Below are 16,178 nucleotides of genomic sequence, written 5' to 3' on the forward strand. Positions count from 1 at the left end.
CAGCTCCTCCAGGCAGCCCTCCAGCACACCCCCACCCCACCAACATTATGTATGTCCTGGATCGGTTTTTATTTTGGGCCACATGTGTGATCTTAGTTCCCCAACCAGGGATCCAGCTGTGCCCCCTGCATTGGAAGCACAGAGTCTTTACCACTGGGCCACCAGGGAAGTCCCTGGATGGTTTTAAATTATCCCTAAGATGCTTTGTTGTCCATTTGGGGATACACACTCCGGGGGTGGCTAGCTAACATTTCATCCAAAAGTCACTCCAGAGGCAGTAATACTAGCACGTGAACAATTTTACATCAACGGAAGTGGATTTATTAATTATCCCGAAAGATATTGGCAAAATTTCACATGTCACGGGGATTGTTTATAATTTTTTTTGAGGCATTTCCTCCCTTGGTGAACAGAGTATTAGAATCCAGAGATTCCAGCAGCCCAAACCCTTTGGAATAGCAGCCTTTACTCCGGGATGGCCCAGTGTTCAACAAGAGCTGTTCCGTGAACTTTTCAAGCAAGATTTGTTCAGAGCAGCTAGTTTGGCTGGGGGTGAGGATGAGGGGCTACTTGCCAATGCATACCTGAATGTGCAGCAGAATTTGGTCTACGTCGTGCTTTCTTTGTAAACTGGTGGGGAAATTGTTGAGGGAAGGCTCAGAGCCCTCCCTAACTCTGAGTAAATCCTGCAAACATTTAGTTCAAGAATCTAGTACTTGTTGCGCAAATTGGTATGAATCAATTAACATCACCCCAATGACAGAAAAGAAAAATCTAGCCATGTTCAGTGATGCCAGTCATTTCCAGTTTAAAGTCACCTTAGTCACATTCAGGGCTGTTCCTAGTTCCCCCCTCTTCCCTGGGCTCCTCACGGGAGAGCTTCAGTGGAGGACTGCACATTCACTGACCTCTCCATCTTAGCTGTTTAGGGTCGACTGCCAATGAGCAGCCGGAGAAGGCAATGGCACCCCACTCCAGTACTCTTGCCTGGAAAATCCCATGGATGGAGGAGCCTGGTAGGCTGCAGTCCATGGGGTTGCTAGGAGTCGGACACGACTGAGCGACTTTGCTTTCACTTTTCACTTTCATGCATTGGAGAAGGAAATGGCAACCCACTCCAGTGTTCTTGCCTGGAGAATCCCAGGGATGGGGGAGCCTGGTGGGCTGCCGTCTCTGGGGTCGCACAGAGTCAGACATGACTGAAACGACTTAGCAGCAGCAGCAGTAGCAGCCAATGAGCAGCAGAGCCTTCGCCATGTGGTGTCCATCAAGATATCCGCAGTCCATATCCTAGGGTCCCTGCTGCCACCTCACGGCTGCACCTCTTCCCTTTCACAGTGAGACCCCTTGGGCTTGTCTGCATTCAGCTATCTGGGAAAAACCTTACCGGCTCCCCATGCCCACAGAGGCGCAGGGGCTCTCTTTAAGGCTACTCTTGGGCCCATCTGCCTGACCACCCCAGGCAGCCCCTCTTACACCATCTCCTTAGGCTTTGAGAATGTGCTCAGACTTGCCCCCCACTCCTGGGGCACTAAGGCCACAAGAGAAGTGCCTACTTCTCTACTCTTCGGTCCCAAACTTGGAAGGGACTCTTCCATCCCAGAGTCACCATGCCCAGGTGATAGGTATGAACTTAACATCTAGATATACGCTGTTGAACTCAAAGCCAAGAAATCTGATGTCTTTAATCTCTGGCTCCTCTGAAACGAACTTGCATTCCCACCTCCACTTTGGCAATAGCGCTGGTCAGGAGGCCCTCAGTGAACATGAATGAGGAGGGAGCTGGGCAGGTGGACAGAACACACCAGTGAACATTTCACCAAGCTCTCACCTAGCTAAACGGACTCATCAGGTTAGACTAAGTCGTGCCTCCGCTGTCTGTTAAAATACACATATTGAGAATTCCCTGGTGGTCCAGTGGTTAAGATTGTGCTTCCACTACAGGGGGTGCATGTTCAATGCCTGCTCGGCGAACTAAGATCCCACGTGTCATGCAGGGTGAAAGTGAAGTCGTTCAGTCGTGTCTGACTCTTTGCTACCCCATGGACTGTAGCCTACCAGGCTCCTCAGTCCGTGGAATTTTCCAGGCAAGAGTGCTGCAGTGGATTGCCATTTCCTTCTCCAGGGGATCTTCCCAACCCAGGAATCGAACCTGGGTCTCCCGCATTGCAGGCAGACGCTTTACCGTATGAGCCACCAGGGAAGCCGGTCATGCAGAGTGGCCCAAAAGAAAAAAATTAAATGAAATAACATACAAGTATTGCTGGATATCAGATGAAAGCAGAGAGACTTTAGTGTGCATTTACTGAATCTAACATGTCGTCTCACCTGGGAGAGACGCCCGCCTGGGAGTGGTGGCAAGGATGAAGGGAACAGCCTGGGCGGGAAGGGAGGGTTGTGGCTGCCGCTGCTTGCTTCCTATTTTCCCCAGGCTGCTGGGCCCTGGCCCGGACCGCAGCTCTCATCTTGGTTTCAGCCTGAGTGGGAGAGGCAGGAACTGGAAATTCATGCAGGAGTGGACGCAGGCTTGAGGAGCTGGGTTCTGTGTGCACAGCTTGGTCACAGCCTCCTTGGGCCTTTGTGGGGGGGCTGCTCTATCACCCCTGTCCTGGGCTCCGTTGCACTTGCCGGCTTCTAGATGTGGCTGGAAGCCGCCCCAGGGAAACTTGTTCTAGCCTCTGGGGCAGGGACGGGCGGTGTATCCTTTCTCTCAAGCCCGCCACTCTCGGACTCCCCTTCGGGTTCACTGGACGATGCCAGAGAACGTGTTGATGGGTATCAGCAGAGGCTTAGCCTTGGCTTTGTTCCTTTCCATCTCCTGCTGGTGGGAGCTGAGCCCCAGCACCTTGGATTGCTGGGTCCTGGAACATGGCTCTGGACAGGGAGCAACCTCAAACCTATGGGCAGAGAGAGGCCAGCTCAGGAGACCCATCTCAGGGGTCAGATCTGTCTGGGCATTTTAAAGGTATAGACAATATACCTTTATAATATACCCTTTATTGTCTGGTATAGATAAGGGGGAGGGGCCGATGAGAGCTGAGGAAGAGTCAAAATGAGAAAGAGCATGCTGGGGTGAACACAGGCAGAGGACGTGCCCAGGCGGGTCACTCTGTGTGCCTGCCTGATCCAAATACACCTCCCAGGTGACTCCAGTGTCACATTAACTGTAGCGTAGCTGCCTCAGAAGAGCAGCCTGTGTATGTGTGTGTGTGTACTTGTGGGGGAGTGGGGAGCAGTGCCAGCCTCAGGGATGGGTCAAGGGCTGCAGGCTGAGCGTCTGTAGAACAGATTTGGAACAGTGTAATCTCAGCTGCTGCCCACCTTCAGCCACTCAAGTGCTCTTTTGCCTGGATTCAAGTCATCACCTGAGTCCATACCCATCTGGGACACCTGCCTGGCACAGGATCCAAACCCCCTTCAAGGTGTTCAGGGCTCGAGGCAGGAGGGGGAGGGGCTGGCTGCCATGGAGCCCAACCTCACCTGACCACATCCCTGTACGTGCGGCAGCTGTCCTTGTCCAGTGACAGGGTCAGCAGCCTCCGGTCCTGGCTCTGGATCTGGATGTTGGTTGTCCGGAAGGTGTTTGTCACCACCTGCAACAGAAACAGCTCAGGGAGCGTCACCTTGGTAACAGATGGCCCAGCCAACACCTCCTGCCCTGTTCATGGGGGCCCCTGCCTCTCTTTCTACAAGTGACTCTTGAGCAGTGACAGCCCCGCAGGAAGTGCTTCTAGGCTGCCCTGGTCCTTGACTTGCCCGTCATTTGTGCAGTTCTTTTTTCCAATCTGTTGTCCTTAATTTAAAAAACAACTTGGGATGCTGCAGCTGGACCCTCCAGGTGCTCCAGTGACCTGAGCACCTCCTATATGACAGGCGTGTTATGTGTGGAATTGGGGGATACTTCCAGGTTTTTATAAGCCCTGACCCCAGTTATTAGTTGGATTGCATACAAGATCATTTCCCTGGGGCAGAGACAGAAGGTCTAGAAAGTGGCAACTTTCCCCTGTGAGTGATACCAGGCCTGTATCAGTTTGTTCCAGGGGACCAGTGACAGGCAGGAGGGATCCATCCTCTGCTTGGGAAACCCGGGTAGGGGTGGAGGAAACCCCGCCATCGAAACCCAAAGCCCTGTGGCTTCTTAGAAAATGCACCCAGGACCAAAGGAAAACAGCCCTGAGGCAGCCCTCCAACCTGTGACCTGGGGAGCACTGAGGTGGGGCAGGGGGTTGCTGCTCCTGAGAGGCCCCTCCCCCTCTCAGAGAAGGTGGAGCATCTTGGGTTCCAGACGGGGCTCTGAGGGCCTTTCTGGTCACTGGCCACTTCCACATGTGGACAGCAGCTTTGGGTGATCCACCACCACGGAACACTAGTTTCTAGAGCCTTAGTCTCCACCTCTTTCAAGCACAGGGAAGGTAGAGCATCTTGGGTTCCAGACGGGGCTCTGAGGGCCTTTCTGGTCACTGGCCACTTCCACATGTGGACAGCAGCTTTGGGTGATCCACCACCATGGAACACTAGTTTCTAGAGCCTTAGTCTCCACCTCTTTCAAGCACAGAACCGCCTTTCCCAAACATAAAATTAGAGATTCTGATCTGAGCAGTCTGGAGTCCAACCCAGGCCTGGGCATTTTTCATAAGGTCACCACTGTAGGCAGGGCTGATCCGTCCTCCTGCTGTCAAATTGCAGGGAACTGCTTCCCTGATAGCTCAGTTGGTAAAGAATCTACCTGCAATGAAGGAGACCCTGGTTCAATTCCTGGGTTGGGAAGATCCCCTGGAGAAGGGCAAAGGTGACCCACTCCAGTATTCTGGCCCGGAGAACTCCAGGGACTGTATAGTCCATGGGGTCACAAAGAGTTGGACACGACGGAGCAACTTTCACTTTCACAACAGCGCCGAAGGGCTTCCCAGGTGGCCTAGTGGTAAGAATCTGCCTGCCAGTGCAGGAGATGACGGAGATGCAAGTTCAATCCTGGGGTCGGGAAGATCCCCTGGAGGAGGAAATGGCAACCCACTCCAGTATCCTTGCCTGGAAAATTCCAAGGAGAGAGGAGCCTGGGGGGCTACAGGCCATAGGGTTGCAAAGAGTCAGACATGACTGGGCATGTATGCATGCAAGCAGAGACTAAACCTGGGGAGGTCAGGCTCATCTGGGCATTTCTGCCGGACTTTTGTGGACTGGGAGGGTTGGCTGCCAGAAGTCTCTGGGCAGGGTGTGCAGGAATCTCCCAGGAAGAGAGTCAGAGACTCCACACCCAGAGCACCCGGGTTCCTATCCTGGCTCTGCCACTTCTTAGTTGTGTGACCTTGGACATGATTCTTAATCTCTCTGTGCTTTTTCTTTCTCACCTATTGAGAGCAAAAATATGTTACTATTAGCAACTACCTTGTAGATGAAAGGGAACTCACTGGGCTGTTTAGATTTTCAAAAATCCCACAACCAGGTTATTTAAAGAGGTCATTCAAAATAGAAACCGTTGTAAGGAACTGACTTTGAAAGAGGAAATATATGAAAAGGAAATAGGTCCACCCTGGCGCTCGAAGCTCAAACCCAGAGCATCCTGTCTGGAGATCTCAGCTCAGTACAGAGCTCTCAGCCTGTAGAGGGCTCCTCCGGGGCAGAGGCTGCCCCAGAAAAAGGGAGCTCTAGTTAGGGGTGAGAACCTGCAGAGGTGGAGGCTGAATCAGGAGACATCTGGAGAGCTCCTGCTGTGAGCCGTTCCCACACTGAATGATGGGAGGGTGGAGAAGGGCCTGAGCCCTACAGAGGCCTTGAGATCACATCACTGATAGTTTTGCAAATGCTGCCATGGCCATGTCCCCAGGATTTGCCGGGGGTGGGGGGGAAGGGTGGCAGCGGGCACAGACATGGGGACGTAGCTCTCCGGGGAGAGGGGTGGAGGATGTGCAGGGAAGGGCCTCCTGAGGGAGATGACACCTTAGTTTAATCTTGAAAGAGAAACAGAGGTTATTAAAGGAGGACAGGGAAGAGAAAAGGAGGAACGGGGTTTCAGGCCAAGTGAGGCACAGAGGAAGGATGGCCAGCACACTTCCAAATGTAGCTGAGCAGGGTGCTATGGGGCCTTCCCGGGAACAGGCCCCTCCCCCATATCCTCTGCTTCAGCTCCTCTCTGAAGTACCTAGATCACAGTGTCTGATGCACATTTCCTGAGTTGTTTTATTACAGATGCTAAAACCACCACCAATGGAAGAAATTAACTACATGATAATTATTAATTACATAATCATGAGCACGTAGCCCCCAGACCCACTGGCACCTAATGACTGATGGTGTTACTGCCTATGACATCACTCCGTTCCCTTGCCATCAACCAATCATAGAACTGTATACCAGCTGATCACATACCCTAGGATGCGCCTCCCTCATCTGGCTTTTAAAAGTGCTTTGCTGAAACTCCTTGGGGAGGTCAGTGGTTTTGAGCATCAACTGCCCTGGACTCCTTGTTTGGCACCTGCAACAAAAGCTACACTGCTCTTCACCACAACCCAGTGTCAGGAGACTGGCTTTACTGCACCTGGGCGAGAGGACCCAGGTTAGGTTTGGTATCACAGATAACCCAGTGTCAAGGGCGTGCAAGGCTGGCTGGGGTTGCAAACGGAGAGGAAGAGGAACCAAGCTATGCAACACTGAAGTTCTTCCACCCTTCTGCCTGCAGAGAGGAAGATGATCAAGGGTTTTAAGCACGGAGTGATGTGTCTGTTTTAGAAAGATCACATGGGCAGAAGTGTGGAGGGTGGACTGAAGGAGCACTGGTGTGACAACGGGGTGCTGTTGAGTTTGTCCAGAAGGAGGTGGATGAAAAATCTGGCCTAAGAATGACAAGTTTTCCTAGAATTTTCGCTAATTTTAGCACCAAGAGCCTCAAATCCTACGAAACTTTCCAGTCCCAGCAAACTGGGACAGCTGGTCAACCTTGCTGGACCAAAAGGAGGATGGAGAAGAAGGGAGGGGCATGAGAACATTTGAGAGGGAACACCAGCAAACAAAGGGAAGTAAGGAAGAGAAGGCATCTGAGCTGACTCCCAGGTTTCTGGGAAAGGTGACTGGTTAATGATGGCCTCACTGGACAGGAGATGGACACAGCGGAGGAGGGCATGAAATAACAACAGCCGCTAACACATATATGGGACCTCCCAGATAGCTCAGCGGTAAAGAATCCACCTGCCAATGCAGGAGATATAAGAGACACTGGTTTGATCCCTGGGTCGAGCAGATCCCCTGGAGAAGGAAATGGCAACCCACTCAAGTATTCTTGCCTGGGAAATCCCATGGTCAGAGGAGCCTGGTGGGCCAGAGTCCATGGGACTGCAATGAGTCTGACACGGCTGAGCGACTAAATAATCCCATACCACATATATAGCTCTGCCTTGGACAAGTGCTCTCCTAGAACCTTTACATGCCACCATCATTCAGTCCTCACAACAACCGGATAAAGTAGCTACCATTATTATCCCCATTTTCTAGACAGTGAGACTGAGGCACAGAAAACTGGAGACACTTCCCTAGAGTCACATAGCTGGTAAATGAGAGCCCCAAGATCTGAGTCTAGGCAGTCTGGCTCTAGGGAACTCCACTACTGGAAAGCTCTGGCTTCGGTTTTGAATATCTTGAGTTTGGGGTGTTGTGGGACACCCAGCTCATGCTAACTTAGGGGTCAGACACTCAGAGGTGAATGTCAGAGCAGGAGATAAAGATGTGGGTGCCCTGAACAACTTGGACTAAAGCCACAGACATAGCTTTGATAGCCCAGGAGCTAAGAAAAGAAGTGGGTCATGGACCAACGTGGAGAACACTATCTATTTAAGGAGCTGATTTAGGAAAAAGAGTCCAGAGGAAAGGGTCGAGTAATGCCCAGGGCTAGGATGAGGTGGGAAGTGATAAGATATCCTGACCTGCAGGGATGCAGGATGTCACAGAAGCACTCAAGACACTTGGGCATCAGACCTCCTAGGCAGCTTGACCTAAAGGGAGCATCTGCCTGGGTGAGGGGGGAGTCCAGGCTTCCTGACAACATGGTTCAGGTGTAATCATGCACTCCAAGCCCAACTGACTAGGGCAGTGACATCCAGAGTGGCCATCAGATAGGGGAGAAAATGGGCAGGTCCTATGTTTGTATCTCTATGAGTATCAATAAGAGCAAAGGGCAAAGGGCAGTGGCAGGGCCATGGGCTGGTTTTATTTGGTCAAAGCCTGGGGCCATTGCTGGGACTTCTCAGATGCTACAGTCACTAAGAATCCCTCAGCCAATGCAGAGGACACAGGTGTGATCCCTGGTCCGGGAGGATTTCACATGCCACGGAGCAACGAAGCCCGTGGGTCACAATTACTGAGCCCACGTGCCCTAGAGCCTGTGCTCTATGACAAGAGAAGCCGCTACAGCGAGAAGCCCAAGCACCACAAGGAAGAATAGCCCCTGCTCACTGCAACTAGAGAAAGCCCAAGCACAGCAATGAAGACCCAGTGCAGCCAAAAACAAACACAAAGGCTGGGCCATTGCTGTTTTGGCTGCTGTGAGCAGGGCATACAGGACTCGGGTGCATTTTGTAGTTATCTGTGTGCGTCTGAGGTCCAGGGCCCTGGAAGAGGGCCAGTGGGTGCTCAATATTTCAAACAGACTGGAAATCAGATTCTTCCCAACAGGAAGACTGGTTCCAACAGCAGGGGCTCACAAAGGCTCGGGGTTCACTCCCTCTTCTCTGCACACCCTCCCCAGGCTCTCTTCTCCGATTCACCCTACCCTGTGTGAATATCCCCGGTTCCCATCCTCCCCAGGACTTACAGAGAAGGACCTTCCCGCCAAGTTGGAGGTCTTCACAATCTCTGTCACACTAACTCTCAGGCACGTGTGGTCTGTGTCGGGCGCAGTAGTGGGGGTGCAGTAGATGGGCCCTGAAACTGGGAAGGGTGAGATGCGGGGCTGTGAATAGGCCTCCAGGGAAGGAGGGCAGCTGGAGATGCCATGTCCTAAGAAGGACACGAACCCACCGTGACCACCGCCCCTTCCCACTTTAACCCTTTCCCATACCCGCTCATGCAGGGGAGCGTCACCCTGGGTGGCTTGATGATGGCCCACCTGAGGGCCGGGCTGGGCCTCGCCAGGCAGCCTGGTGCCCAGCCCTGGGCCCGGCATGAGTGGGAGCTGGACCATCTTCCTGCTCTCCCAGGGACGGGGAAGGAGGCTGCCTTCCCCTGCTCCCTCCATCTCTGGCCCTCCACCCTCTCTCCTCCTCCCGCCCCAGCTTCCCTGCTTGCCCAGCTCCTCACCTTCAGTGTCACTGGCTGGAAGGGTCTTCAGGACCAGCCCAGTGGCCCGCAGGGAGACGGTGACCTCCTGGTTCCGGTGGCTGAGCAGGGCCTGGGGAGGGGGACGCAGGGACAGAAGGGGTCCTCAGGACAGGGCGCACATCCCCACATCAACAGTCTGCTTGTCTCCCCACCCCTCCTTCTCTGCTTCCTGCCACTGCCCTGAGCACCAGTTAAGCTAACGTCCAGTAAGGAACCAGAGGACGAAGGCTCAGAGCACTCAATCCTGGGGGCACGTTCCTCGCTCTAGACTGAGGACTGTACTCCAATGCATCTGGTCAGCTAGGGAGGAGGATATTTTTGAACAAAGGGACAGCGCCCTGTTCCTTACATCAGATGGCCTCCTTGTCCATATGGAAGACCAGTCATAACCCACCCATCCCTGCAAAACGCTCTGGAGGTCGGGAAACTGGGGGCTGTGTCAAAGGAAGGTCAGAAGGTCCCTCTGTCTGCTCCCCGCTCTCCCCCACCATGTTCCTGACACCTGCCTCCCTCCAGTGGTGCCTCTGGCCACCTCCTGACGGCGCCACGCCCACTGACCTTCTGGTAGCAGATGGAGAGCTCAGCCCCTGGACCCTCAGCCACGCCTCTCCTCCGGGGTGAAAAACTATCTGTGGGAAGAGAAGACGCTGAATGAAGGTGAGAGGCCCTATCCCTCCCTCATCAAGGCCCAGGTGAAGCTGCATCTGTTCCAGAGCAGAAAGGCTGCATCTCAGGGGGGACCAGGCTGCCCTTAGGGCTGGGCGAGCCTGCACGGGACAGGGCACTCTGGTATTCAGCAGAGGTGGGAAGGAAGGGGTGGGATGGGGCCGTGAGAGGTGGGAGGACTTTCTGGAAGTGGGCCTTGAGGAAGCTGAGTCGGCTGAGCTTTGGGAAAGGGGAGACAGATGCTCACCTTTGGGGAACTTGGAGTCTTGGATCTTGACCTTGAGCTCGGTGAGGAAAATGTCCTCGGCAGGGTCTTGGCTCAGGTCACCAGAGAAGATCTGGAGGGAGGTTGCAGGGGGCAGGGAGGCTGGGGGATATTGTCCCTGCCAGGGGCAGCTCCCAGTAACCCCCACAGCCCAGGATGTCTTTAAAATATTTACTTATTTATTACTTATTTGGCTGCACTAGGTCTTAGTTGCAGCATGTGGGATCTAGTTCACTGACCAGGGATTGAACTCAGGCCCCCAGAGTGGAGTCTTAGCCACTGGACCAGCAGGGAAGTCCCAGGATGTGGGATTTTGAACTTCCCACCACTGTCCTAGAATCTTCCATGTGCCGACAGCCTTGCCGTCATCTTCCCCCATCAATTGTTTAATATATTTTTCTACTCATTTGAGTGCTCACAAAAACTCCGTGATGAAGATTACTTTCCCCATTTTATAAATGGGGAAAATGGGGCTTCCCTGGTGGCTCAGTGGTAAAGAATTCGCCTGCCAATGCCGAAGACATGGGTTCGATCCCTGGTCTGGGAAGATCCCACATGCCACAGAGCCACTAAGCCTGTGTGCCACAGCTACTGAGCCTGGGCTCTGGAGCCCTCGAGCCATCACTATTGAGCCCATGCGCCCGAGAGCCGGTGCTCTGCAAAAGGGAAGCCACCGCAGTGAGGTGCCTGCAAACTGCAGCTCGCGATCACTGCAACTCAGGAAAAGCCAGCACAGCTGAGAGACCCAGCACAGCCTATAAATGAGCACATAAAGTCATTTTTTCAAAAGGTGGGGCGGGGGACTTCCCCGGGGGTCCAGGGGTTAAGAGTCCACCTTGCAGTGCAAGGGACATGAGTTCAATTCCTGGTCAGGGAACTAAGATCCCACATGCCTCATAGTAACTAAGCCTGCATGCTCTGGAGGTGCCAGAGGAGAGCCCGTGTGCCACAAGCCAATGCAGTCAATAAATTAAAATAAATATTAAAAAAAGAAAAGGTGGGGAGAATCAATGTGAGGGAGGTAAAGGGAGCTGTGATCATACAGCGAGCATGCAGAGGGACCGGGAGGGGAACCATGAACTTCTCACTACCTCACACTGCCTCTAACTCTATACCCACTGCACACAGCCAGTCCCACACTGACCCATCCTCTGATACACACACACACACACACACACACACACACACACACACAGAGTTTACTGTGCTGCTAGCAGGAGGCTCAAGATGAACAAAGTATAGTCTCATCTCAGGGGACTCAGAGTCTTGGTGGGGCGGCACACTGGCATCTGCAGGTACATGACAAAGGGAGGTGCCAGAGCGTGGCCTGGAGCATCGCAGGAGCACCCAGGAGAAGCACTTGATCATGTAATGGGGTGAGCAGAGCAGAGGTGAGGGCAGTTGCTGCAAGAGGTGAGGTTGGCAAGGATGATGGGGAGGATGTAAGGACAGAGTCCTTCTGCGTGAAGTCTGCTTCTGCTTGAACTTGAGGTGTTAGAAGTTAATGATTATCTTACTTATCCGGAGAGGAAGAAGATAAAGTCAACAACCAAGAATGTCTGGATGGGGGACTTCTCTGGCGGTCCAGTGGTTAAGAACCCACCTTGCAATGCAGAGGACTATGGGTTCGATCCCTGATTGGGGAACTAAGATCCCACATGCCGAGGAGCAACTGAGCCCATGGGCCAAAACTTAGAGGGTCTGTGAACCACAACGAAAGATCCTGTGTACAGCAAGGAAGACCTGATATGGCCAGGGAAATAAAATAAATAAATATAGGGGGAAAAAAAGAATGTCTGGATGAGTTTATGACTTGCATCCTGGTCCCCTGGCTCCCCGGAGCCAGGGTATTCAGGTTGTGGGGGCCTGGAGTCCAACAGGCTGCCCTGGTCTCATTGGAGCCCCAGGTGGGAAGCTTACCTTGACCGTGTAGATCTGGAAATAGACAGGCTGGGTGCCCATGCGAACATAGTAGGTGATGGCATCTAGGATGAAGGGGTCTACGGTCTGGGATGTGTCCAGGGAGAGAGGCTGTGAGGGAAGGAGGGAGACTGTCTTCAGCCAGCTCCCTCCACACTGCTGCGGGAGCTGCCACTTTCTTTACAGAGAAACTCCAAAACCCCCTCGTGCCCCTTGCCTTGCACTAACCTCGCTGTTTCTTCAGCATTGTCCAAGCCTTTCCTGCCGGCTGATTTCCACCCCTAATCAAAAGGGTCCATCCAGCACCCCGGTGTTCATAACAGCACTATTTACAATAGTCAAGACATGGAAGCAACCTAAACGTCCATCAACAGATGAATGGACCAAGACGCTGTGGCACATATATACAGTGGAATATCAGCCGCAGGAAAGAATGAAATGATGCCACGTTCAGCAACATGGATGGACCTACAGATTATCATACTAAAGGAAGTATGCCAGACAGAGAAGGACAAATTTCATGGGATATTACTTACATGTGGAATCTAAAAAAAATAATACAAATGAAGACTGAACACCGATCCTGAGGGAAATAAAGACTTTAAGAAGTGAAGAGTTATACCACACCCCCAGAGGGTAACTTAATGTGCTAAAGAAGGTCATTCTCCAAAATTCAATCAAAATCTCAACGAGATTAAAAATAAAACTTGACAAGCATTCCCTGGCTGTCTAGTGACTAGGACTCTGTGCTTCCACTGCTGGGGGCATGGGTTCAATTCCTGGTTGGGGAACTAAGATCCCAATGCCTTGCAGTATGGCAAAACAAAAGAAAAGAAAAATCCAAAACAGACTCAACAATGGAATTCTAAAACTTATATGGAAAGATAAATAAACATAGTCTGAAAAGTTTTGCAAAAGAAGAGTAATGAGGTAAATGTATCATGCCAGATATTAAAATATAAAAGTGCAAATTTATACAGAAATGAATAGATCACTGAGAAAGAATAAACTCCAGCATATGTAAGAATTTTAATAAATGATAAAAGTGGCATTTCAAGCTGATAGTATACCCAATAAATAGCTTTACAACAATAATCTAAACACTTGGAAAAAATAAAATTACATACTGAAGTTAATTGCAGACAGGTTATCTAAATGTAAAAAATTAGATGCTAAAAGTGTTAGAGTAAATTATCAGTGAATTTAATCTTGGAATGGAGAAGGTCTTTCAAAGCATGGCTGCAAAGGCAGAAACCATAAAGGAAAAACATATTTGAAATTCTGTAGGTCAGAACAAACCCCACTTCTGATAAGACTGAAATGGAAAAAGTGGGAAAAGAATGTCCGCAGCACATACGACAGCAGAAGGCCTTTCAAATCAGTGAAAGACGAGCCCCTTCCCTGCCTGTCCTCACCACCGCCTGGGCCTGGGGACAGCACGATGGCTTGTGGCTCAGAGAACATGCTTTGGAATGAAGCTGCCTTATTCCAAGTGGGACTCATTCTGTTATTCTGGACAAGAGACCTAATCTCTTTGTGCCTCAGCTGCTTGATCTGTAAAATGGGGATGTGGTGACTATAGCAAGTAGACAAGCACGCGTACCCAGCTGGTAGGGCTGCAGGTGGGAGTGCTTAGAACAGTGCCTGGCATGGAGCCGTGCTCAGGAACGTTAACTGTTGCAACCGTTGCAAAGCAGCCCAGGAAACACAAGTTTCCAATGAGAAGCATATCATTGGCCTACACACTTTAATAAAGAATAAAAAATGTTTCCCTTGTCCTCTCCACACAGCGGGACTGTCCAGACAGGAAGGTGCCTGGTACAGAGTAAATTATAGCCACCAGCTCCCTAGGGCCCCTCTTCTGCCTTATCCCTTGTGGGGCCCCTTGCGGCTGACTCTTGAGGTCAAACTTCAAGAAAACGCCCCCCATCTCCCATCACTACCCCTCACCCCCCTACCATCTCTGCCAGCTTGTGGATGGTGGGGCACAGGGTGTTGACGATGCTCTCATACCACGGGTCCGCGCGGCCCAGGAACGTGGCCAACTCTCCCAGCTCCGAACGCCTGGATGCTGCAGACGTCTGTGAACAAGGGGACAGGGCGGACGGGTCAGGCCCTCTCTGGCACTTTCTTCCTGCTCGGTGGGGGGTGGGTCCCCACGTACTGGTCCTAGACAAACTAGCTTTGGGAATGGGTCAAATTATTCAAGCTCTTGGGGCCTAGATTTCTGCACCACGTGAAGACGGGTCTCATACTTGAGGTGAAGCTGGAACCCGCCTTCCCGAGGATGCCTGCCAGGGACACCGAAAAACGGTCATTAGCCTTAAAGGGGAGAGACAAGCAGTGCCTTGAATTTAAGGATCCCCTGTCAGAAGTAGAGTGGGTGATAGAAATGAAATATTGCCAGTGCAGCTTCATCTCCCCCTAGGAAGGGGTAGGGGTGTGTGTGTGTGTGTGTGTGTGTGTGTGTGTGTGTGTGTGTGTGTGTAAGAGAGGCCCTCCTGTTTGAGCATCAGCTTGCCACTGATTCCATCAGACAAGCAAAAGGAAATCAGCCATGGTGTCGTGGGGTCATGGGCAGGCTGCCACAGTAAACAGGCATCTCTGCCACCCCTAGGGCCCATGTCTGTGGCTTCTGTGATCGAAGCCCTGCAGGTCTTGCCCAGCTCCGCATCCTAAGGAAGACTGACCCCAGTTCCTCCTCCTGACACCCTCGAACACTTCCCCAGGGCTCACCTCCAACCCTGCCCTGCACCCCTTCCCCTAGGTTCCCCCTCTCCCAACCCCCGCCCCCACCCAGTCCAGCACCTCGGGCGCCAGCAGGGGGATGTAGTAGAGCTGCAGGCTGAGTCGGGGGGTGAGGCAGAACCTCTGGGTCTCTCGCTTCCTGGCAGAGGGAGCAGAGCGCAGGCATGAGCAGGGGTTTGGGCTTCCCACAGACTTGGTTCCACCTCCTGGCTCTGTTACTTAATATCTTTTTGACTCTGGCCAATTGACCTGCTCACTCTGAGCCTCTGCCTTCTCATCTGTAGAATGGGTGCAGTAAAGCAGGGAGCATGGTGCTCCATGGTGGCTGGGTGTGGGGTTTGGGGGGAACACAGTGTACCACCGCCCCCCATTCCACCCTGGTCTCGGCCTGCCCCAGCCCATTTCTCCATTCTTCATCAGCCCAGGCCAGGCCCACCTGTGTCCCGACCTTACCCAGCCGCCCTCTGGGGCCCTACCTGAGGTTGCAGTAGGCCCGGGCCAGGCGCCCCAGCATCCTGTCATCCCCCAGCACCAGTACCCGCGCTGTGTGCAGCCGAGAGATGCCAGGCAGCAGCTCCCCATCCCCGCTGGGTCTGCCAGTCCTCCGGTGCAGCCCTGGGGGCCCATCCCAGCTGCTGGGCATCATGATGTCCGCAGGCCACACCCGCTTCTTGATGCCCCCCTTGCGCTGCAGCCCGGCTCGCTCTGCCTCGGGGCTGCCAGGTGTCAGCAGTTCGTCGGCCCCCAGAGGAAGGTCCCGCTCGATGCCGCTGTCGGTGGACAGCATGGATGCCCGGGCCAACTCCCAGTCTGGCAGGAGGCCCTGAAGATCCAAGGCCTCCAAGTCTGCACTGAGGCGCAGCTGGGTTAGCGGGCGCAGGAAGAGCACCAGTTCCTTCCCTGGGACATGAGACCAAGGGGACTGTCAGGGTGGAGAGGGGACACCAGGCTGGCTGGGCCTCACCCACGAGGCTGGTGGTTCCATGTTTGCCACACACTTGTTAGCTGAACAGAAGCCCCATGAGATGCTTCGAGAAGGAACAGAGGTTATGTGGCAAACAGAGACTGAGAACCTCACACACTCATACCACAAGTAAACATCTTAAAGGCTCGAGAGCAAAGACATCAGCTTAAAGGTCTCTGAGAAGTCCTGCCGCAAAGACATCAGCTTAAAAGGCTCTGAGAAGTCCTGCCGCAAAGACATCAGCTAATGCACTGTCTCTAGACTCTGAAGCCCTCTTCCCCGCGGGCTCACGAGCACCCTCCCATGCTC

General features: G+C 52.8%; 1 protein-coding gene across 10 annotated transcripts in view; it reads right to left on the reverse strand.

Moving 5' to 3' along the window:
• Nucleotides 1–281: 281 nt before the first annotated feature.
• PIK3R6 (phosphoinositide-3-kinase regulatory subunit 6) overlaps nucleotides 282–16,178 on the reverse strand; it is a 48,845-nt gene continuing 32,948 nt past the window's right edge. For 7 of the 10 annotated variants that reach the window (XM_042255645.2, XM_042255644.2, XM_004012693.6 and 4 more), the window contains 10 exons: nucleotides 15,382–15,805; nucleotides 14,966–15,044; nucleotides 14,116–14,238; nucleotides 12,158–12,268; nucleotides 10,220–10,310; nucleotides 9,865–9,935; nucleotides 9,286–9,376; nucleotides 8,801–8,916; nucleotides 3,481–3,593; nucleotides 2,271–2,897 (listed from right to left, as the gene is read on the reverse strand). In XM_042255645.2, coding sequence (XP_042111579.1) covers nucleotides 2,744–2,897; nucleotides 3,481–3,593; nucleotides 8,801–8,916; nucleotides 9,286–9,376; nucleotides 9,865–9,935; nucleotides 10,220–10,310; nucleotides 12,158–12,268; nucleotides 14,116–14,238; nucleotides 14,966–15,044; nucleotides 15,382–15,805 — 1,373 coding nt within the window. In that variant the 3' untranslated portion in view covers nucleotides 2,271–2,743. Of the gene's footprint in view, nucleotides 687–2,270; nucleotides 2,898–3,480; nucleotides 3,594–8,800; nucleotides 8,917–9,285; nucleotides 9,377–9,864; nucleotides 9,936–10,219; nucleotides 10,311–12,157; nucleotides 12,269–14,115; nucleotides 14,239–14,965; nucleotides 15,045–15,381; nucleotides 15,806–16,178 lie in introns of those variants that run through there. The other 3 variants (XR_006061160.2, XM_042255647.2, XM_060395417.1) reach the window with 3 other exon arrangements.

This window comes from Ovis aries, chromosome 11 (genome assembly GCF_016772045.2).
Source record: "Ovis aries strain OAR_USU_Benz2616 breed Rambouillet chromosome 11, ARS-UI_Ramb_v3.0, whole genome shotgun sequence".
NCBI lineage: Eukaryota > Metazoa > Chordata > Mammalia > Artiodactyla > Bovidae > Ovis > Ovis aries.